The following is a 23520-nucleotide window of genomic DNA, read 5'->3' as shown; positions in this document are numbered from 1 at the left end:
AAAAAAGAAAAGATAAAAGGGCTGAATAGTATTCCATTGTGTGTGTGTGTGTGTGTGTGTGTGTGTGTGTGACATTATCCTGATCCATGCATCCATTGATGGACCCTTACATTGATTCCATCACTTGGCAATTGTGAATAATAGTACAATGACCACAGGAGTGCAGATATCTCTGCAACATACTGGTTTCATTGCTGAGAAGTCATTGCTTTGTATCTGGCATCATGAGGCTCTTTTGAAGTTAGCTTTGTCTCCTTTCTGCTATAACTTGGTTTGGGTATGGAGCACCAGACTTAAAAAGAAAGGTTATTTTTCAAACTTCACTAGCATTTTTTTAAAAAAAACATTACCAAGATGAGGAAGATTCATGCCTATCTGGTGACTTGTTGAGCAAAACCATCTTTATCCCATTTTGAAACTTCATTTTGCCTTCCTAGACAGGCAATTTGTTGGCTTCTCCAACTTACCAAGACTTTTTCCTGAGCAATTTCAAGTGTTTGGAATTGTACTTATACCCCAATGTTCACTTTCTTTTCTATACATCAATATTGGTGGAGTCAGGAAGTGCCAATGTAAGGGTCCGGCGAACGTCGGAGGAAGAGACCACCAAGAGACTGGCTCATGCAAAAGCAAAAGGGGTTTATTGAGGATCCAATCCAGCGCGCTGGGGCTCCGTGCTCACTCAAGAAGGGAGAGCAGCCCAGAGCCCCGAGCAGGGGTTGAACAGTGCTTAAGTACACTTTTTGGGGAGGGCGGGGACTTTACATACATCACAGTCTCCTTTAACAAATCATCATACACCGCGGGAAAATCAAACAACAACTCTTAAACAGGATTAGTACATTCATTGGCGGGAACAGGTTGGGCGGGAGTAATAGGTCAGTTCTAAAGCGGGGTACACATTCAAACTGATTGGTTTAGGTCCTGCGATGCCTACGTGCCAAGCCATACAGGGTCCTAGGTTATTAAATAACCAGATGGTCAGGGGGAATATTTACTGGGCAGTTCCGGGTATTGTCCTAACAGCTACAGGAATTTCAGGTTTTGCGTGTAGCATAGGAACTTAACAATACCTGGTCCTTTACTTTTTAACTCAGGCCTTGCAGCTTAGAAACTTTACAATGCCCGGTCTTTTACACTTTAACTTCAATTTCTTTTACCCTTACACCTAACACTAGATCATTTTATATCCTATGCTTCGTAACCTCTTCAATGTGGATAGAAGTAGGTGATAAACCCAGCCTAATTCTCTCTTAAGATCAGGAGCCATCTTGTCAAAAGTTGTAAAGGATTCATTTCTGTTTTCTGTAAAATATTAGGATTTCTATTTGGCCTGGACGTATTTTGATGTTTTAAACTTGCTTGAAATGCCTGCCCATGCCTTGAATTCACCCATGCCTTGAACTCACCCATCCCTGGCTTTCCCTGACCAGATAACAACCCTCTCTGAAACCCTAATGACGCCTCATAAATTCTGATGTTGGGATCTAAATTTACTCCCTAAGTGTTGAACCATTTAGACCATTGACCTATTACCTGCCTTGGTATTATGCTTGTCAAAATCCTGTTATCTGTAAGTTCTCAAGACACCCCCCTTTTGCAACTTTTTGTGCTACAAAACTGCCCTCCTAGAGAGCTGGAATACTGTCCTCTAACCCAAGGATTTCAGGAGAGACAGTCCCAGCTGGACTTTAATTTGATTTAAAATGGGAGTCAGTGGTCTTTTCTTTGTGTTGTGCTTTAACAGTAGGTTGGGCTGCCTAAGGACTGAGAAAATGCCTAAGCTATGTCAGTGTTATGAAGAAGGCAGAGTTCTTACTGATGCATGTGATTTTTGAATATTTTTGTTGCAATTTGAATGAAGGGTGCACTTCCCTTTTTGTGGCTTCTTTTGAAAAGAGATTTTCTTATTATGTCAGAATAAATTTTATTACAGTCTTTGTTTTCTACTAATAGAGAAAAAAATAATATGGAATTTCTTAACTCCAAAGAATATTATTTAGTCATATGCACTGTCATAAATACAGTGTTAACTCATGAACATTTCTTCAGTCAGGATAATTCTGTTACCACTGTTGACCAGTGACGAGTCCTTGCTTCCCCAATGTTGAAGAATAACACCAGAGAGCACGCCGAGGCAAGGTCAGAGTAGAAATTAGAAGTTTATTAAAGGACAGCAGAGGAGGAAGAAGGGGACCCAAGAGGTGGAATCCGTTGAAGTGCGGTTGTCTCCCCTTTTTATAGTTTTGGTGATGGAATGTAAGGGGGAAGGGTTGGGACACGGGTGGGCCAAACAAGTAATCTGGGCACGAAGGACTTCATTATCACTTCTTTGGGATGGGCTATCTCCAAATCTGTTGGGGGATGTTTCCTGGGTTCCATTAACATTTCTTTGGGGTGGACTTTGGCCTAGGGCCTTTCTGGGACTTCGTTAACATTCCATGAGTTGTCCTGCGCTTCCCGGAATCATTATCAGCATGGCCTCCATTTTAAATTTCACTCGATATGATATTAGACCCGATTTACCTAACTACACTGACTACCTAATTTTAAATCTGGCTTCAATTCCTGGATATTATTCCAGGATAATAGAGTAAATGTGTAAGAAGGGTTTACTTCATGCTTTGAGCATAACCCTTACTGCTCTGTGGCTTATTTTAAAATTGACATGTTTATTTGTTGGTTTGTTTCATTTTGTTTTTTCCTTTCTCTTCTTCCTCTCCCCCTAGCTAACTATGGTTGGGAAACAGGATTAACCTTCCCATCCTGGGCCACTGAACCTGTACATGAGGTCACACACTACAAGGAGTGAAGGAATCCAGGCTTCAGGACTGGCCCCAGAAGTTCTAAGAAATGGCTGTCTCTCAAGGCTACAAGTGAATTATGATCCATGTCAGGGCACAGATGGAATATAGCTTTGGAATCACCTTTTCAAAAGCCCTCTATTTCCCCTGACAATGAGACTCACAGCCTCTAGAACAGGAGTTCCCTGTGTTTCTCTTTTGCTAGCAAAGTAATAAAACTTCTTTTTTCTTTTTTTCAGAACTGCCTCCTCATTATTGGATTGGCATCAGGGACAAAGACCAAGTTTTCAGTAACAAAAAGAGAAGTGAGAAAATGAACGGTTGGTGTTACTGTACCAGATGGTAACTTTTCATTATGTTAAAAATCTACTGTACTCTGGTAAAAGGAAGACTTTGATAAGGTTAGTTAATTTGCTTTTTTTTCTCTGATCTAATCACTTCTGTTGCTTAGATCCTTTTTGCACAACAAAGTAGAATCTGTCTCTAAAATCAGCACTCTCACAATGCACAAGGGTTCAAAATACAATTTCCTTTTGATTTGAGGGAAGAAGTCAAAAGAGAGACAAGTTCCTCTTGGACTGGATGTTTAGGATTGCCAATCCCACTGTTGCAGGATTAAGCACTGAGTTTGGAGTATCATAGATCCAAGTCCTTTTAAAGACATATATTTATTGTGTATATGATAAATGAAGTCTTCTAAAACACAGGCCAAAAGCAAAGGCTCATCTTACCTGGGTCAAAAGATAGTATTCAAACCTTTTATAAAGATGTGTCATTTTAGTATTAAGAGGAAAATAATTTGTTAGGTAAAGCAACCACTCAGGATTATGAAACCAGAATTAGACAGGCAGTCAGTGTGGATAGGTAAATTGAGTTAGGTCGGATCAAGAAGGCCAATTTTGAGTGAGTCCAACAAGTTGGAGACTGTACTCTGAGGGATTGAAATGTTCATTCCTTCAGAGCCCTTCCTCCACCCTTATCAAGATAACTTGCCCCTGCTCCAACCTGTTGCCAAGGTAACCTGTCCCAGGGATTGTCCCTCCCTACAGTGAGGTAGAAGGTTGTTAATGTGTCCTTGGCTACCCCATCCTGCCCTTCCACCTTCAGCCCACCCATTTCCCACCTTTGGGCCATCTCACCAAGCATTCCTGGGCCTAGTCACGTATGCAGGAAGAAGAAAGATCAGAGGGAAAAGGCAGGAGAACAAAGGAAGCCTAAGACCTATAAAAAGGGCAGAACACCTCACTTCTTGGGATACCAGGATACCAGCTATGGCCCCCTTCTCCTTCCCGGGAAAGGAGAAGTCTATGTTACCCCTTTTTAAATAAACCTTGCTTTATATGCTTGCCTCGGCATGCTTCTCTAATGTTCAAACTTCAACATGTGGGGAAACAGGACTCGTCACCAATAACCAGCGGGGTATCACAGACGGGTCCAAGTTCAGGTTACTTTCATGGGACGCAACAACAATCTCTAACTTTGAAATGCGAGACTGTTATTGATACTGGTGATGAGAATCAGTCTGAGTCCTGTTTCCCTGATGTTGAAGATTGAACACCTAAGAAACACCAAGGCAAACACAGAAAACAAATTTTATTTAAAGGACAGAACAGAGAGAGACTTCTCCGCAGACAAGTGGCCCTATAGTTGTCTGAGGAAGGGACGAGGTGGGGGTACCCTGCCCCTTTTATTTCAGATTTCCTTTGTTCTCGTGCCTCCTCCTTCCCTTCCTGGATCCTGAGTAGTGACTAGTGACCAAAAGGGGTGCCAAAAGGTGGAGTGATCCAAGGACAGGAACTGCAGCCCAGGGGTACAGGCAGGAAGAGAGTGGCCAGGATACATTCATTAACAACTCTTAGAATTACAGGCTGGGAGGAAAAAAATCCCCTATAGGCAGGTAGCCTTGGCAATAGATTGAAGGGCTGGAGGAGGGGAAATGCTTTGGAGGCTGGAGGTATGAGCTTTTTATTTCTTCCTGAATCAGCCCCCATTTTCTGACCCAATTGTTCATTACCTACATTGACTGTCTTTTTGCCCTGCCCCACCCCATTATCAGGCTACTTTTGCTAACCAAGTGCCTGTGTTTGTGTAGCTTCAGGACAGAAGAAGCCTTACTTCTACCTAACCCACAATTCCTTCAAACCTGTAAAAAATCTACTTCCTGGGTTTTTTGGTGGATATTTACATCATGCCTGGGAAATGTCCTTAAAATTTTAGAAAGAATCTCTTAGGGCAATGTCACTTATTCAGAGCTCAAAGCATAAATATATAAATGTATCATTTATCTATTGATTAAACAATAACACATTTTAGAACTGGGTAAGCTAAACTACTCAGAGATCCCTCTAGTGCTCGGCCTCCTATACATGTAAGAGGTAAAATGGAAAGTCAGGCTCAGTGATTTGACTCCCGGAAAATTCCAGAACTAACAACATGAACCCAGGGAATTAAACCCAGATATCTGCAAGCAAATTATCTCCCGTGAGAAAATTTCCTGGATGAAACTAATACATATTTTTAAAAAAATATAGTTTGGAATTTTCCTTCATATTATATGGTCCCAGAAACCCCTTCATCAGAATTCCTCAGAAACTTTATTAAACATGCACTTTCCTGGGCTGTTCCCATATTGATGGTCAGACTCCTGGAACTGCTTTCTATTCTCGCACACTACAGTTTCAGTTTCAAGGCTTTGAACAGTGTGCTCCAGCTGAGTTAAAGCAGTGCTTAGTGTTAAGTTTCTTTTTCTTTCTCTTGACTATTTTAGGTCAGTTTCACTTTCCAGTTTTCTCTTCCTGTTTCATAACAGCTATTTACTCTGCAACAGGGAGATGCCCCAGCTGGAGCACTCCCCAAGCCTCACCTCCCAGTTTTATAGCTCCAAGGCAGACCAGGAAGATTTCAGAAGAGCAAATCAACCAGGTTCCAGCTTGTCAGAACTGTGGAGAAACGGATTGCAGTCATGAGGTCAGTGAAATAAAGAACCACTCTTGCTCTTGAATGCAAATTGTAAGCTGAGCTTCTCACTGTGCAGGGAACTTGTTGTTCATAGGTTCGACATGCCTTCACTAGTTTGGACCTTTATCAGTTTTTTGTTTGTTTTCTGTGATTTTTTTTTTCTGGTGTAAATGTGAAGGTTCTTTAAGTTTCTAGACCTGCTCACCAGGTGGAGCTGGTAGCTCGAATGAGACAGAAATTTTGCTAGACGGAAGGGTATTACTCTTTATGGGCTTTCCTGTCATTGTGTTGTTTGAAATGACTAAGGCAGAGCCTTTTTTCTTGTGATTTTCAAAGGAAGCATTTATTTTCAACAGGTATTGTGAAAGATGGAATCAGTATTGCAAATCCCACTCCTGTAGACCTGAAATTGATCGTTCAAGGTGGGACATGGAAGAAACAGTTCTTACAGATGGGGAATTGTTTTTTGTTTTTTCATTTCTTATGTGAAAACAAAGCCCATAGCTTAGAGGTTTTGATTGCTGTGGTAAATGCTGGTGAGTAGCAGAAAGTAATTTCACCTCAAAACCAATAATGACTTAATCTCTCGTTTCATGCTGGTCTGATCTCCAGGGATGGAAAGCAGACTAATGGCTGCCTGGTGATGGAGTAGGAAGGCACACAAAGGATCTCTGGGGAATGATAGAAATAGTCTATAGGGAGTCTACATGGTTTACAAAGGTATAAACATTTTGTCAAATCATACCTTTAAAATAGGTACATTTTATGGAATATAAGTGCAATCTCAGTAAACCTGATTTTTAAAAATGCATGTAGACCTGCTAGAGTTGTGTCATTGGTAGAGGCTCAGGGAGAACAAAAAGAGAAAGAAAACCACTTTTCCTACCTAACAGCTATTGATAGACCCAACCTGATCTTTTCTTAAAATTGGGAGCCATCTTGCCAAAAAGCCATGAAAAGATAATTTCGGCTTTACTATAAATTATTGCAAATTCTGAACCTGCTTGGAATGCCTGCCCGTGCCTTAAACTCACCCATGCCTGGCTCTCTGATCAGATAGCAGCCCTCTCTGAAACTTTAGTGATGCCTCATAAATCTTGGCCTTCCCTGGCCAGATAACGACCTTCTCTGAGGCTCTAATGACCCTCATAAATTCTGATGTTGGGGCCAGCAAAAAGTGTAAACTACCATCAGTGTGATGCTTGTCAGAGTTCTGTTATCTGTAACCCCCCTTTGTGTAACTTTCTGGGCTATAAAGCTGGGCTGCAGGAAAGCTGCTGCGGCTGTCTTGTTCCCACAGTTTTGGGAGGGAAAGACAGCCCAGCCGGTCGAAATAATAAGCTTGCTTTAATTTGATTTTAATTGGAGTCAGTGGTCTTTTCTTGCGTCCTGGTCTAACACTATGTTGGTAGGATTGAGAGTTGATCGCTTGGGGAGGGGGAGGATCCTATTGATTATTTAGATCCTATTGATTACTGGAGGAACCAGACAAGGAGGAAGGAAAGAAGAATGCTCTTCATGGTCATATCTGAGCATGGAATGTGAGCCAAGTAGCTCAAGTTACCCCTTTCTATATTTTGTGCTCTTGGTCAAGAGTGATGTTAGTTATGTCTGCATGAGTAGGGTCAACCAGAAGGCCAGGGCCTGCTCAGCATCTTGATAATCAGCCTACACAAGAGGCTTTGCAAGGTACTGTGCTTTGTCGTGTCTAGAGCCATTGACTTGAGGTCTGAAGGTAATGCTCTGGACTATGTTGACCTGAAGTCCACATCAAGGTTCTCTGTAGGGACAGAGGTAGATTGGGCTGCCTTTCTGTAGCAGTGCTAAAAATTGCCAAAGAGGGTGCATGCCTATATCCCAGGTACTCAGGAGGCTGAGGCAGAGGTGTTGCAAGTTCAAGGCCTCATCCATTCAGTAATACCCTGTCTCAAAATTTTAAGACATAAAATTAAAAAAAAAAATAAAATAGAAAGGGCTTGGGGTATAGTTTACAAGTGGAGTACTCCCTGGGTTCAAGACCAAGTAGTATCAATAAATTTTAAAAAAGAATTGCCAAAAGGGAAAAATCAGTTGGGAAAATGCCTGGCACCTGCCAGCTATGAGTATCCTCCAGATGGAGGAACCCTTATTATTACAGACAACTTATGTTCCCACCACCTAGGCCAGAGACTTGACTCTGGGGCCATCCCAATAGACCAGGTTCTACCACCAGCTACTTCCAGGGACATGAGTGTTGATGAAGTAAGAAAGGAATTTATTTATTCAGTGTGACTACTTAGTGAAGCTGGGGAGACTAGTATCCCAAGGCTGATCTTTGGGGATATTGACAAGAGTTTCAGGTTTGTATAGGGGAAGGAACAAAAGTGGGTCTTGAAGTATGCACCGTCAAGCGGTCTTGGTTAAACTGGGGTCTGCATGATCATTATTTTGAGTCTGGTTCTGCAGGGAAAGTTGTCATTGCTTGAGGGGATATTTGTTCCCTGACAAGAGATGATGATTCCTGCTTAAGGTGACACTCTTGGTTTGTAATGGCTCCCATTTAGGGGAGAAGTCCTATCAAGAGATGTTTTGCCTGCAATACATGTTGCTCCTGGAATCTCGAAAATATTTTAGTTACTCATACCTTGGTGTCTTCAATCTTGAAGGGGGACAAGAGAGATGAGGTAAATTTATGACTAGTCAACCTTCTACTACCAGTTTTTTGACAGACATTTTGTGTGTGTGTGCTGGGAATTGAACCCAGAGGAACTTAACCACTGAGCCACATCCTCAGCCTTTTTTTTATATTTTATTTAGAGACAGGGTCTCACTAAGTTGGTGAGGCTGGCTTTGAACTCATGATCTTCCTGCCTCAGCCTCCGAAGCTGCTGGATTACAGGCGTGCCTCACCGTGCCCGGTGACAGACACTCCTTAAATGATTAATGTGTCTAGAGTTAAGAAGGAATTGGATCCAAAGTTTAAAGTAGCAAAATTAAAGCAGAGATGCCAAGTTTTTCCTCTGCTTTTAGTTACCCATTGGACAACTGCAGGCACCTCCAGGTTTCCTCTTCCTTAAATGCCTATGATGCTTCCTGCATTGTATGTATGCAAATGTGAGCAGAGAAATCCCCAAATGGATGGGAGGTAGGAGGATGGGAAGGATGTTCACTTAAGGCAAAGCTTGCTTCTTTAAAGGGCATTTCAAGGATGGGAAACAGGCAGTTGGAAATGACAGCCTCAGAGTGAAGTCTTCCTAGAGCTTTGTAGCTCACAGTGTGGTCCAAACTAACATCCCCAGGAAGGTTGTAAATTTTCAATCAGATATCTAAGCATCTTGTGGCCCAGTGAGGTTTACATATAAAATTAACTATCGTAATGTTTGGCAGGTACACATCATAGTGATCATGTACATTTTCTTCACAGTGAGATTCCCAAGAATTCCTTGGAGAAAATTCTTCCACAGCTGAAATGCCATTTCACCTGGAACTTATTCAAGGAAGAAAGTGCCTCATGTTATCTACAAGACAGGGTGTGTAATCAGATTGAATTTCTAAATGCTGAGTCCAAAGCTACAATGTACAATTTGTTGGCCTACATTAAACACCTGGATGGTCAAAACAAGGCAGCTCTGGAATACCTGCAGAAAGCTGAAGAGTCAATCCAGGAAAAGAACGATGAGCAAACAGAAATCAGAAGTCTGGTCACCTGGGGAAACTACGCCTGGGTCTACTATCACATGGACCAACCCGAAGACGCTTGGACCTATGTGAACAAGGTGAAAGACATCTGCGCCAAGTTTTCAAATCCTTACAGCATTGAGTGTCCTGAGCTTGACTGTGAGGAAGGATGGACGCGACTACAGTGTGGAAGAAACGAAAGAGCGAAGATGTGTTTTCAGAAGACTCTGGAAGAGAAACCCAACAACCCCGAATCTTCCACTGGACTGGCAATTGCAATGTACCATCTGGATAAGAAACCAGAGAAGAACTTCTCTGTCAATGCTCTGAAGCAGGCCATTGACCTGAATATCAACAACCAGTATCTCAAAGTTCTGTTAGCCCTGAGCCTGCAGAAGATGAATGAAAAAGACGAAGCGGATAAATTGGTTGAGGAGGCTTTGGAGAAGGCCCCTTACCAAACAGATGTCCTTCAAAAGGCAGCCTATTATTACGAGAAAAAAGGTAACCTAGACAAAGCTATTGAACTGTTTCTAAGGGCATTGGAATCCACTCCAAACAATAGCTATCTCTATTACCATATTATGTGCTGCTACAAGGAAATGGCCATACAGATGCAGAATATAGAAGAACCAAAAGCCAGTGAATATAGAGAGAAGATTGAAGAACTAAGGAAATTGGCTAAAGACCATATGGATAAAGTTTTTGAGAATGGGTTGGGTCCTCTGGGTGCACCCTCTGAATTCACCAAGTTCCTGGAAGCAGAAAAATGTTATCAGAAGGTGTTCGGTAAAGAGATCCCTGAGGCCGAGAGGCAACCACTTCAACCACACTCTTGCAGCCTTCAGAAGTATCAGAGTAAGTCTGAAGACACTTCCGCTGTCCAAAATGGCTTAGAGAGTTTTCACCTAAGCAAAACATCAGCTGAGAAGGAAGAGATGAAACATCCTTCACAGAGCACAACCGAGAGTCCACTTCAACAAAGTCCGCCAAATTCTTGGTATCTCCGAGGGTTAAATCACAAACGGGAGGGAAATCTGCAGCAGGCAGTGGAATGTTATGAGAAGAAACTGGGACACCTTCTAGGGGATGCTCCATCAGGTATTGGCCAAGTGTTCCTGTCAGCATATGGGCTTGAAGGTGACAATGAAGAAATGTGCCAGGATGCAGGCAGCTCCACTTCCAGAGAGCGTCGGGACTCCTGAACTGAGGAGAGAAGAGGAAGCAGCATCAGAAGGTCTGGAAGATATCTGGAAGGGGGCAGAAGTCTGGGGAGGTGGGGTGGGGGCGGGGCGGGGGGCATGGAGGCACCTGGGGCAGCTGAGCTGGGACCTCTTGCTTATTGCTTTCAAGTACATTTTGAAGAGCTGTTTTCTCCTGTCTGTCTCTCCTGACATTCCAGCCACACAGTTATCAGGTCAGCCCGTCTTTTAGCTAATCACTGATGGAAGCAGTGCTTCAGCTTATGCAATCCTGACTTGTTCTCAGTTTGTGACTCAGTTTGTCATGTAATCCCCATTCCTGTCCTTCTTGCCAAATGGTAACATGTGGTAACTGCCTACCAACAAAATCTGCAGTCTTCTTCCTTCACTCCATTTCCCATTCATCCTTCTGGGCCCAGAAGATGAGTTTTTGACTAACCCTAAAATAATCCTTACATCTTATTCTTAGCTTTAGCCGTGTATTTTTGTGTATTCTTGATAGTGACACTATGCTAAGTATGTATTCTTGACAGTAGTGCTACAATAAATCTAAAAATTTCAACTCAGAATAGTCATCATGTGATTTGTGTGACTCTAAGAAGGTAATACTAATCTAGGGATGATGGGTAATTGCTAAATCATACCATGCTTTCTTAATGTTTTAACCCCTCCCTTAGAACTCACCCTCTCCCCTGTGATCAGCCCAACCTTAGCCTATTGGAACTATAACTCTCATTCCAGCTCAAGAAGCTCAGTGGAGCCCAGTGCCCAGCTTCTGCTGTTGACCAAGGTACCACATATGCTGTGCACACAGGAATACCTGGGCAAATGCTATCCTGATAGTGTATGAGAGGCACCAGTACTAGACTAGCCCAAGAACAAAGGCCCATCCAGGCGTGCAATGGCCCCTTTAAAATTGCCAGCATCTGACATAGTGAATTTCATTTTGTTCAGGTAAAAGTCAGGTCAGGACAACAAGGTCTCAAACTCATAGGAAATAGTCTCTTCGGCTTTTAAATTTTTCCTCTACAGTCCTATTTGTTTTGTTTTGTTTTCTTGCCAGGGATTGAACCCAGGGGTGCTTAACCACTGAGCTACATCTCCAGCCCTTGTTAACTCTTGTTATTTTTCTATTTTGAGACAGGGTCTCACTAAGTTGCTTAGGTCCTCACTAAGTTGCTGAGGCTGCCGTCAAACTTAGATCCTCCTGCCTTAGGCTCCTAAGCTGGTGGGATTACAGGTATGCATCACCACTTCTAGCTGCAGTCCATTTTTTATTGACTCATGAATATAATTGTTAGTCTCAGGATTTAAAGAAGAAAATAAAAATATACAAGTAAAATCAGCATGTGAATGCATTTCTTCCAAATTCCTTTTCCCTTAGACTGGGAATTAATATGCATATGATATCTGAAATAAATTCTGAAATGATTCTTTCATTGGTTTGACACCTAGAAATTTGTGTGTAGTTTTGTGAGTGATGGAAAGACTATGGCCATAAATGAATTTGTCTCTGAATTTATAATTTAGAGCCCATACTAAACACAGCAATTCTCTGCTATTCAAAGACAAAATATATGTACCTAGGACCATTACCAAACCCAAAGATCCAGACCTATCTGGAATTTTGAGTTTTGCCAAATACCATAATAAGAAGATAATTAACTACACAATGGTGAATATAGTAAATAGAAATATATTGCATACTTGAAAATTACCAAGAGAGTAGATTTTAAGAGTTTTCACCACACACACACACAGAAATGATAAATATCCAAGGTAATACATATGTTATATAACTTGACAGTCATTCCACAGTATAGACATACACCAAAGCATAATGCTGCATGCAATAAATAAATACAATTTTTACATTCTTTTTTTTTGTACCAGGGATTAAAACCATGGGTACTTAACTACTAAGCCACATCCCCAGTCCTTTCTATATTTTATTTAGAGAGAAGGTCTTGCTAAGTTGCTTAAGGGCCTCACTAAATTGCTGAGGCTGGTTTTGAATTCACAATCCTCCTGTCTCAGACTCCCCAGCTGCTGGGATTTAGCCACGCATCACCATATAATTTTTACTTTTCAACTAAAATACTTTTAATTTCAAAAAGATGCTAATGTAAGGGAATAATAGCGTAATGAATAAATTTAGCCAGTGGTACCATCATTCCCATGTCAAGTACTCTCTGCCTGTCATCACTTACATAATTCTAATAAAATGCTATATGCACTATGACATATCATCCCAAGAAGACCACACAGATCATCATTGTTAAGATCTTATAAGATGAGCACAGTGGAAATATAAAGTCCACCTAGATATCTGAGAGTGAGAACCACTGTGGATCTCAAAAACAGTGGTTACTAGTTGCCAAAATTTTCTCAGTAAGAAATATTGGAAACTACTTGAAAATAACCATAATTTTAGAAAGTAATAGATTGTATGTACATTTGAGTATATGGAGCTTAAGGCACTTTTACCTATATTATTTTTCTTTTTACTTATATATCTTTTTCTGATCTGATATGTTAGGAGACGTGGAGAAATCACTTTTGTTCCCTCTTCACACACAGTTATAAGGAAATGAAAGTACATTCTATCACTTAACTATCATGGTATAACAAACCATTCCAGAATTTGTGGCTTACAACAATAACCATTTTATTTGCTTAGATTTCTTGAGTTAAAAAAGTGGGCTGGGCTCAATTGGAGGGTTCTTCTGCCAGTTTTGTCTGGAGTTATGTGATTGCAATCAGCCTGTGACTTGACTTGGTCTGGATGATTTAATAGGATGCCACTCATCTGTCTAGTAGTCAGTGCTGGCTTTTGGCTGGGTCTTTTTCTTCATGTGGCTTCTCTTTCTCAAGAATGCAAGGTAAAGGTTCTTCATATAGCAACCTGGTCAGCAAGAGAAAGAGAAAGAACAAATCAACAAGGCCTCTTGTAACTGGGGCTCAGAACTCCCACATCATTTCTGCCACATTCTGTTGACTAGTGCAAGTGTGGAGGCCAGGCTAGATGGAAGAGAATGGAAAAATAGACTCCACCTTTTGATGGAAAGGGAGGCAAAATCAAAAGGTAAGAGAGTATGTGCATGGGAAAGAGAGAAGTTGTGGCCATTTCCTTGCCATCTACCACAAACAGGATGTCAAAGAATTGGGCATATACTAGGTACAAGAGGCTAAACCATAGATTCTTAGAATTTCGTACTTAAAAGAGACGTTAGAGATCATCTATGCCAGGGACTTTTAAAGTGTGTCTCTTGGACCAGCAGCATCAGTTTCACTGAGTAATATGGCAGTGGTACGAATTCCAGACCTCCTGAATCAGAAACCCTGAGAATGGATGTTGGAATCTATGTTTTAACAATTCCTACAAGTGATGCATACAAAAGTTTGAGAACCACTAATAGAAAATCGTTTTTAATACTCACTGCACATCAAAATCATCTAAAAAGCATTTTAAAAATATAAATTTCAGGCTGAGGTTGTGGCTCATTGGTAGAGTACTTGCCTAGCATGTGTGAGGCACTGGTTTCAATCTCCAGCACCACATAAAAAAAAAAAAAAAAAAAAAAAAAACTAAATCAACAAAATAAAGGGATTGTGTCCATCTACAACTAAAAATAATTTTTAAAATGAATATCTCAGACCCTACTCAAGAGATTTTCATTAAATTGACCCAGGAGGGGGCCCAGGCACTCATATTAACCCATGAGGTAACTAAGAGGCACAGAGATCAAACAGCTTTTCAAGGTCACACACCTTGAGTGTCAGACATGCACTGGTCCTAGATTCCTGATCAGCAGCCATGAAGTCAAGGGTGGCTGTGCTTCTAATACAAATACCATTTTTTCATTTATAACTTCTAATCAATGTTTTTTTGTTGGTTATTTTTTAAGTACAAATTCCAAAGCACCCAAGAGAAAAAAGCCACGTTCCCTAAGAGTTGACTTCAGTGTTTTTCTACTACTACGAATAAACTCTTTTGCAGAACATCATTTTGGTGCTTGGCAAAACAATTGAGCCCAATTCAATACAAGTGCCTGCACTTTTCATCCTGCTGATTTACACAATGAGCCCACCTACCAAAGAGCAATGCTTTTCTGGGGTCGATCTTACTTAACAACCAAACTACCTTATTAAGGTTTGTTCATCAGGACCAAGGTGAGGGATGTAGAGTCAGGCTTTCATCTCTCTTTCATAGATTACAAATAACTGGGAAAATCAAAAACAGCAAATCAATAGCAGCTATATATCCTTGAAAGGGGTTGAGAGCCCAGTCTGTCAGAAGTGAGTAGAGGGGTCATTCTCCCTCTGATGTGACCTCTCCCAACCACCAGCTTTCAAGAGTTGTTAGAGTTTGCATCTGGAATGTCCCCTGCAAAGCTATTGTGTTGAAAGAATGGTCCCCACTGCAGCAAAGCTCAGAGGTGGGACTTTTGGAGAATGATTAGATCATGCTCATGGGCGGGGGGACTAATCCCATATGATGGATTAATCTATTGACAGCTGACTAATGGGAAGTGGGACCTGATTCAAAGAAGTAGGTCATTGGAGGTCTGCCTTGGAACTGTTCTTCTCCCTCTCTCTCTTGTTCTGTCTCCTTCCTGACTGCCATGAGCTTAAAGTCACCATACCCTCCATTGTGAGGTTTCTGTCTTGGAGTCAGTCAATCATGGACTGAATCTCTGAAACTGTGAGCCAAAATAAATATTTTCTCTTCCAAGTTGTTCTTGCCAGGTATTTTGGTCACAGTGACGAAAATCTGACTCATATAGACAGGGATCCCACGTCAGGAATGCAATTAGTCTCTGTATCCTGAAGGTGTTCAGAGCACATCACCCAAGTTACTCCACTTTGATGTAAGGATCGCTTTCATAAATTGGGAAAAAACAGACACAGGATGAGTTCTCTGCCCTCCCCCATCTGCTTGAAAGCAGGATAATAATTCCCCTTGAGAAGGTGACTCCTGCCCCTGCTTCCTACCCAAGGAAGGGGCAGCACCACACACAAGAGATGAGAGAGCTCCAAGAAAGAGTCCATACAAACACATCTTACTAGCCAGCCCTCATCTACCACTTTTCCATGAATATTTATCTTCTCACATTTTGTTACCCAAAGTTCCTTTCCTTTATCTCAACACTTTTCTACAAAGGGCTTATGATGAATAACAGAACATGCACCTATCACTCAAATTGCTCATGAAATTCCAATGGTTTTAGAGGCTCTGTGCCAGGAATAGGGGACAAAGACTGAATATGTATTTAGTGTTGCTCCATAGCAGTTATACATGAGGAATCAACATCCCAGGCAATCTCCCCCAAATATAAAACCTCTCACTTCCCTGAGACTCAGCAAGACACAGAACACACCTTTGGGATTACCTCAGGGGAAACAAAGCACTGTTTCGCAGATGTGTACCTCATGGAAACCATGAAGGAAGGACAGGCTGGGGGTAGCTCAATGGCAGAGCACCTGCCTACCATGTGCAGGGCCTTGGATTCAGTCCCCAGTACTGGAAAGAAAGAAAGAAAGAGAGAGAGAGAGAGAGAGAGAGAGAGAGAGAGAGAGAGAGAGAGAAAGAAAGAAAGAAAGAAAGAAGGAAGGAAATAAATTGTGAAGTAAAGCTCTTCTTGCTTCTGAACTTATTTTCTAGCATACTTTTCTTTATACTGGTTAATGAACTCAGGACACTCTATCAACTGTGCTATATCCCTAGACCTTTCTTTTCTTTCTTTCTTTCTTTTTTTTTTTTCTTTTTCTTTTTTTTGGGGGGGGGGGGACAAAGAGAGTCTTGATAAATTACCGAGGCTGGCCTTGAACATGAGACTCTCTTACCTTGGACTCCTAAGTAGCTGGATTACAGACACACTCAACCATGCCTAGCCATATTTTTAAATTCTAGTATTTTTCTAGTAAATTTCCAGGCAGACCACTGGAAACAAATTTTCTAACTGTTTTAGTGTGTTTTCTGTTGCCAATGACACAATACCTCATGATGGGTAAATTATAAAGAAAAGAGATTTATTTTGGCTCAGGGTTCTGAAGCTCCAAGGGTTTGGGGCACATTTAGTAATGGCCTTGATGCTGCCAGATACCTGAGGTACTGCAGGGCATTATACGGTGAGAGACAGGGAGTGTGTGTGTGTGTGTGTGTGTGCGCGCGTGCGCGTGCGTGCACATGTGTACATGCACACATCTGTGTCCTCTGGTCTCTCTCCCTCTTCTGATAAAACTACCAGCATTCAATCATGGGGACTCCCTTTGATGACCTTATCCAATCCTAATTATCTCGCAAAGGTCCCATCTCTAGACACCAGTCTGATTAATTTTGACTCTCTCAATATGGGAATTATATATCAACAGCAGTTTTCAGAGGGGCAATCCTTGTTCAAACCAGAACACAAACTTTTCAATTCCTGCTTCCTTACTAATTTAACAGGCTTAAATTGAAACAGAAAACAAAACTGTCTTAACATCAAAAGTCATCTTATTTATGTCATAATTCTAAACTGGTGAACACATCCTGAGACATTCTCCCAGAACTGTAAACCAGACAAATTCTCCCTGGTGTCTGAAAGGAGTTGGCTGGGACAGGGCAATGAGGGGAGTGAATTTTAACCTATTCAGACCAAGATGGGTCATTCAAAAGTAGGTGCAGGAGAAACGAATTTTAAAGGTAAAACCGTGCTTGACTATTTTTTTTTTTCTATCCAAAAACATCAAAGGTCTAGGAGTTTATTGTGATGAGAACCATTAAAGTAAGACTTATCTTTTCATTAGATGTTAGGAAATGTGAAACCCAACCAGGATTAAGATGCATTCTATTTAAAATGTGCACATTCCTCTCTTTTTTGCTTTGTTTTGTGTTAGTAAGTTGCAGAAAACAGTTTTTCCTCAAAAGCATATTGGCCTTCAAAGAGATACGTGGTCTCACACGATCTGAGGCTTCAGGTAAGTTATCTACCCCACTTGCTCAAGTTCTGGCCTAGTGCAAGCTTTATCTATCTCATGTTAGAATGGAGGGGAGAAATGATAGAATCCACAGTAGGCAGGAAGAGACATGTCCCAAAACATCACTGTAATTACATACATATATAAACTTTAACATAAACACTTCACATAAAACTCTCTCTCCTTTGCACTCTTAATCATACTCTCTCTCTTGTGGTTAGAAGATATTCAAATCAGCTCTCCCTAGTTCTGGAATTTCTTGGAGCTGCCAGACATCTGCCACAAGGATTGGATTCTTGTATTCATTAAATCCTATGTCAACTCCTCTCCATGAGTAGTAACTGACTCCATAACCCTCTCCATGAATAACTCCAAGCTTTGGTCCATTTTCTGTTATTGTAAGTAAAATATCACAGACTGGATAATTTATTGAAAAACAGAGGTTTATTTAGCTGATATTCCAGGAGGCTGAGCAGTCCGGGAACATGACACCAGTGACAGGAACTCTGCAGCTTCCCCAGGCAGCCCAGAGCATCACATGTGAGGGAGGCTCACGAGAAACAGTAAAACTGGCTTTCGTAACAGACCCACTGTCCTAATAACTAACCCTCTCTCTTAACAATCCATCGATTCATTAATCCATAACTGAATTAACCTCTTCATGAGGGCTTTGCTATCACTTCCCAAAGAGCCCACCTCTCAACCCTGCTACACTGGGGACAGAATTTGGAAACACATGAACTTGGGGAATACCAGGAAACCATAGCACTCCTTGAATGACTTATGCCTACAAAAGAAGTATTCGGCTAACTTCAGAGTGGGGAAGAAGAAACCCAGTCTCCTGCCTCCACTGGGGCTCCTGAATGTCTCTAAGTGCCCTTCCAAGTAGTGCCTAGAAAACAGGATGCTGTTCTAAGGAAAGCACTGACCACAAGCCAAATCCTCCCTCTGAAAGCTTCTCCTTCAGTATTTGCAGAGATGGGCTCCTGGACTGTGTCTATTGTACTGGCCACTGATTGAGTCAACTGCCATCTGTACAGGTCCTTTCACTTCAGGCAGCTGGGGGAGAAGGTGGCAGTGAGCTGTGAAGAAAACCCAGGTTCCTCCTAACCCTAGGAACCGGGCCACTGGGCTGAGCTCCAAAAACTGCTTTGTTCAAGTTATTATAGCCAAGAAACTTCAAAAGGTTCATGAAACAGTCCAAAGAGGGAAGTTTAAGAGGCCACAGAGAACATCCTGTGGACAACAGATGATGCTTTCCAGTGAGGTCTTACAAAGGGTTTCCTAAATAGAGGAGCCTGTGCTCTTGACTGCCATCATCTGTTTCTTTGAGCAAATTCTCCTCCGAATATGAAGTTTATTTTAGACACAGGCACACGGTTCTTCTGAGGTCTTTTTTGTTGTTTTGTTTTGTTTTTAAGGAGATGCTCTCATCAAGATATATGGATGGAAGAAAAAGCAGACCCAGTGGCATTCCTAGTCTCCTGCTGGGCCGCAGCACATACTATATTCTTCACATAGAAAGATTACTGTGCCCCCAAAATTCGGACAGCTTCTTAATGAATTAATAGAATATAAAAGTAACAGCTCAAGAAATTGGTATCTCCTCAGTCATCTGCTGCTTCCATCAGGGTGCATGGGAGAACCCCAAACACCTCCCAGTGCAGGCCTTTTTCTATGCTGTCCAAAATGTAGTCACTAAGGGGCAATTTAAATTAATTAAAATTAAATCTAAAACTGAGTCCCTCAGATGCACTAGTTACATTTCCAGTGTTCAGTAGCAACCTGGGATTAGTGACTACCACATTGGGCAGCACAGATTCAGAACATTTTCAACATTACAAGAAGACTTCTTGGAACCTGTGTAAGGTTTCTTTGCTTTTACACTATTGCCATTGGGTTAGCTTTTCATCACTGTGACCAAGAACGACTTACAGGAGGAAAAGTTTATTTTGGGTTTATGGCTTCAGGGGTCTCAGTCCATGGTCAGTCAAATTCATTACTTTGGGCCAGAGATGAAACAGAACATTGTGGCAAAAGGGAATGGTGGAAGAAAACGGCTTAGCTCAATGCAGCCAAGAAGCAGAGAGAGAAGACAAGACTCTAACAACAAAATATAAACCCCAGGGAATACCCCCAGTAACCTATTTCCTCCAGTATGTGATGTTAATTAAATGGATTAATCCACTGGTTAAGTTATAGCTTTCATAATTTAATTATGAGCTTTCAAGGGGAACCTCATGTCCAAACTGTAACAGCCATTTTGAGCCAGAGGATTCTTTGTCATGAGGAACTATTCTGTACATTACAGGATTTTTAGCATCAGTCCTGGCCTCTGCCTACTGGATAACTATAGTACCTCCATCTCCAATTATGAAAATAATAATTTTTTTTAAAAAAAATGGCTGTAGGTATTGCCAAAAGTCCATAGTAGAGCGAACAAAAATGTCCTTTGCCAGGAAAAACCTTATAAGTGCCTTAGAAAAACTGGCTAAAAGGCGTGTGAACCAGAATGTGAGTGTTGTGGAGAGTGTCAGCCTCCTGAGGCTCAGCCACGAATTGAGAGGGGAAGTCAAGGAGGCCCTGCTGTGCTATGAGAGGGCTCTGAGGCTCACTGACCAGCTGAACCCTGTGTTTTGAGGAAGGGGCCCCACCTCATTTCATCTACTCACAACTAAATAGAACAACAAGCTTTCCTGCTTGCTGCCTCCCAAAATGTATAACTGATGAAATAAAAAAGTAGGTGGCGACAGCACATGCCCTCTCCCCTGCCTGCCTGCTCCTGCCTTCTCCCTGCTGCCTTAGTGCTTAGGCCAGGAGCATCCATCCTCTCATCTGGCATCCCTGCACTCATTGGCCCTGGATGAAAATCCTGTTTGACACCCAGCAGCTGCTGGATACATCAGGATCCTTTTCCTAATGACTGTGCCTTCGAAATGAACTGCTTCCTCCTTCAGTGAGGCTGTTGTCCTGGACCAAGGAGAATTCAACAGAAAGGGGTTATTTTTGGGGGGAGGGCTGGTGGTACTGGGAATTGAATTCGGGGACACTCAACCACTGAGCCACATCCCAAGCTCTTTTTGTATTTTATTTACAGACAGGGTCTCTGAGTTGCTGAGTGCCTTATAGTTGCTGAGGCTGGCTTTGAACTTGCAGTCTTCCTGTCTCAGCCTCCAGAGCAGCTGGGATTGCAGGTGCAGGCCATCACACACTGCCAGGGTTTATTTTTTATGTGGCCAGGTCTCCTCAGGCACTTCAAGATCTAAGAGCAACACAACTTTTCCTCCTCTAAAATCATTCCTGACAGGTCTTTTGGTTACAGCAAAGAAAAAGCTGAACAAACCACATCACTAAAAATTTATTCACAGCTAATAAGACTTTTGATGTTTTAGGGAAAGAAAAAAAAACCTGTCTGGAATGTGCAAGCTGAAAATGACAAGCTCCCTATAGTGATATATTTTATATGTGTATATATTCATATCACATATAAAGAGCACCCTAAGAACATCTTTTGAAGTGTTTATTGCGTGGTATGTGATATCATCTCCTTCTTCACCTGACCCAAAGTATTCATTAAAATTTGCAAAAAGTACTAACTCTTACAGTGTGTTTTGTTGGCTGCATAACAAAAGAATACATAGGAAAGGAAAGTGTGTGAGGGAAGGGGAGAAGGGATAAGGCAGGGTAATAGATTTGATGAATAGAATCCAAGTTTGTTATATGTATGAAAATGTTTGTGTATGAAAATGTCATAGAGGAACTCATTATTTTTTCAATTAATATGCACTACAAAATATAATGAAACTTTTTAAAAATATATTTTTTTTTAGTTATAGATAGACCTAATATCTTTCTTTTATTTATATTTATGTGGTGCTGAGGATAGAACCCAGTTCCTCACACATGCCAGGTGAGCAATCTACCTCTGAGCCACAAACCCAGCTCGTGAAAAGGTTTTATTAAAATATTTTGAACAAACCAAGAACTGTAGAACCAACTCACACAGCCCTGGGAGGCCAGAAGCAACAGAAGTAAAACACAGCGATCACATGGCATAGTATCAACTTCATGGCTCTTTGCAGGACAGACATTGAGAGGATGGCAGCATCAGCATTCTCCACGGGTGGAGTTTTGGTAATGTGATGAAGATCACCTTTGATCACTTGAACAGGACCATGTGAAATCCTGAAATCTTTTCAAATTAACTATAAATATCCAACAAAATGTTCTAAGATCACCAATTCTTTGAGTGTGTTTGGTTAGAAACTTCACAAAATATGTATATTCCCTGTTTGGGTGGAAACAGAAAACTGTAGAATCCACTCATGCACCATCACAAGGACCAAAGCAAAGACATTCATGCCAATACCAACACTACCAAAGTCTTTAGAAAAGACAGGAGGTGTTCAGTTCTTGAAGCCACAAAATTGGAAGGCTGAGTTATTGACACATGAAATTGGCCATACACACGCATATTCATATCACATATAAAGAGAATGCTAAGAACATCTTTTAAAATTCTCTCAATTTTCTCTGCTTGACAATATACATGATGAAATGTTTGGATGAAAGAGCAAATACTAATATTCAAGAATCAAAGTAGAGTGAGATAAATGAGCCAAAATATGCATGAGATAGAAGATAAACCCATGTGGAGAGGCAGGGTTCCCAGGGAGTTGAAATACACCACAACTTCACTTATTTAACAAGATATACCTATTAAACAGAAAGAGATGGGTGGGGAGAGAAAGAGAGAGAAAGAGAGAGAGAGAGAGAGAGAGAGAGAGAGGGAGGAACTGAGGGAGAGAGAAAGAGAAAAATTTCTGTGCTTTGTTCTGCAATCATTCTGGAAGTTTCTTTTCTTTTTGTAATTCTGAGGCTGCCTGTGCATTTTGGAATTGGTCACATGAAGAACGATGTTGGTATCAGAGAAGGAGCTATCCACTTGAGAGCAAATACACAGAGATATAAGACAGAATCAGTTGAATAAAAATCCTGAGTACCTGAATTTATAAGATGAGCTCATTAAATTCCATCTTAAAACACACACACAATGTCAAGTTCCTTTTCTGGTCTTAATTCTGTTCTACAGTTATATAAAATATCACCATTACAAGAAGTTTCCTGAGGGAACAAAGGAAACTTCCTGCCACTTCTTGTAAGTTATTGTTTCAGAAAAAGCCTGAACTGTAAAACATTGACATAGGGCTGGGGCTGGAGTTCAGTGGCTGAGCCCTTGCCTGGCATGTGAGAGGCACTGAGTTCGATCCTCAGCACCACATGGAAATAAAAAAATAAGAAAGGTACATTAACAACTAAGAAATTTTTCCAAAAAAAAATTTGACATAAAAATTCTGCTGGTACTTGAGTAGTTTGTAGTCAGCCAAATTGTGGTTCAAGGTAGGCGAGTGGTCCCTTGAAGATGTACAAATATGTGTGAAAAATCAGACCATTTACAAAAAAGGTATTGCTGCTGTCTGAGTCCTTTCTTCATAGAGTGATTTGAAGCAATTAAGAATAATCTCAAAAGCTGTGAACATATTTAATACAGTGGTCAAAACACGGAGTTGCATATTTCAAAAAACAGGCTGAGGCTAAGAATATCCTTCTGATTAAATAAATTTAGGTGAGAATAAGATGTGTAATTGACAACAATATTCCAGATGTTCAATTACCCAATTTTAAATCTTGAGGATAAATAGCTTTCACCCTGACTTATGATGAACAAAAACTCTAAGGAACTCAAAAATGCAAGAAAGCATCCCCAAGGCCCTGATGGGAGCCCAGCTGCACAGCCAAATCCATGCTCTCAGAGTTTCTTTTTAACATTGAGTCTGGGGGCCCACTGCACATCCTGACAGGAATTCAATTGATCTTGGGCATGGCCTAGTGGGAATTATTTTTAAATATTTTTAAATAATTTTTAATTATTTTAA

General features: G+C 41.1%; 1 protein-coding gene across 2 annotated transcripts; it reads left to right on the top strand.

Moving 5' to 3' along the window:
- The first annotated feature begins 3099 nt into the window (after positions 1-3099).
- Positions 3100-10695, top strand: Ifit3 (interferon induced protein with tetratricopeptide repeats 3). Of its 2 annotated transcripts, XM_027939928.3 has the most exons (4): positions 3100-3205; positions 5632-5771; positions 6119-6184; positions 9166-10695. In XM_027939928.3, exons 2-4 carry the CDS (start codon positions 5767-5769, stop codon positions 10622-10624), a joined length of 1530 nt encoding a protein of 509 aa, XP_027795729.2. In that variant the 5' UTR covers positions 3100-3205; positions 5632-5766; the 3' UTR covers positions 10625-10695. The 2 variants fall into 2 exon arrangements, with proteins under 2 accessions (XP_027795729.2, XP_027795731.2); XM_027939930.3 differs by lacking the exons at positions 3100-3205; positions 6119-6184 and having other exon boundaries at positions 5577-5771.
- The last annotated feature ends 12825 nt before the right edge of the window (positions 10696-23520 follow it).

The sequence above is a fragment of the Marmota flaviventris genome, chromosome 4 (assembly GCF_047511675.1).
Source record: "Marmota flaviventris isolate mMarFla1 chromosome 4, mMarFla1.hap1, whole genome shotgun sequence".
NCBI classification, from domain to species: Eukaryota; Metazoa; Chordata; class Mammalia; order Rodentia; family Sciuridae; genus Marmota; species Marmota flaviventris.
Note: the sequence above shows the minus strand (reverse complement) of the source record. Positions and strands in the feature narration are given on the sequence as shown.

What these genes read in the sequence shown, in the direction of transcription:
- Ifit3 (XM_027939928.3), top strand. An exon ending in CCTGAAATTGATCGTTCAAG is followed by an intron (nt 6,185 to 9,165) that starts GTGGGACATGGA and finishes TTTTCTTCACAG; the next exon opens with TGAGATTCCCAAGAATTCCT.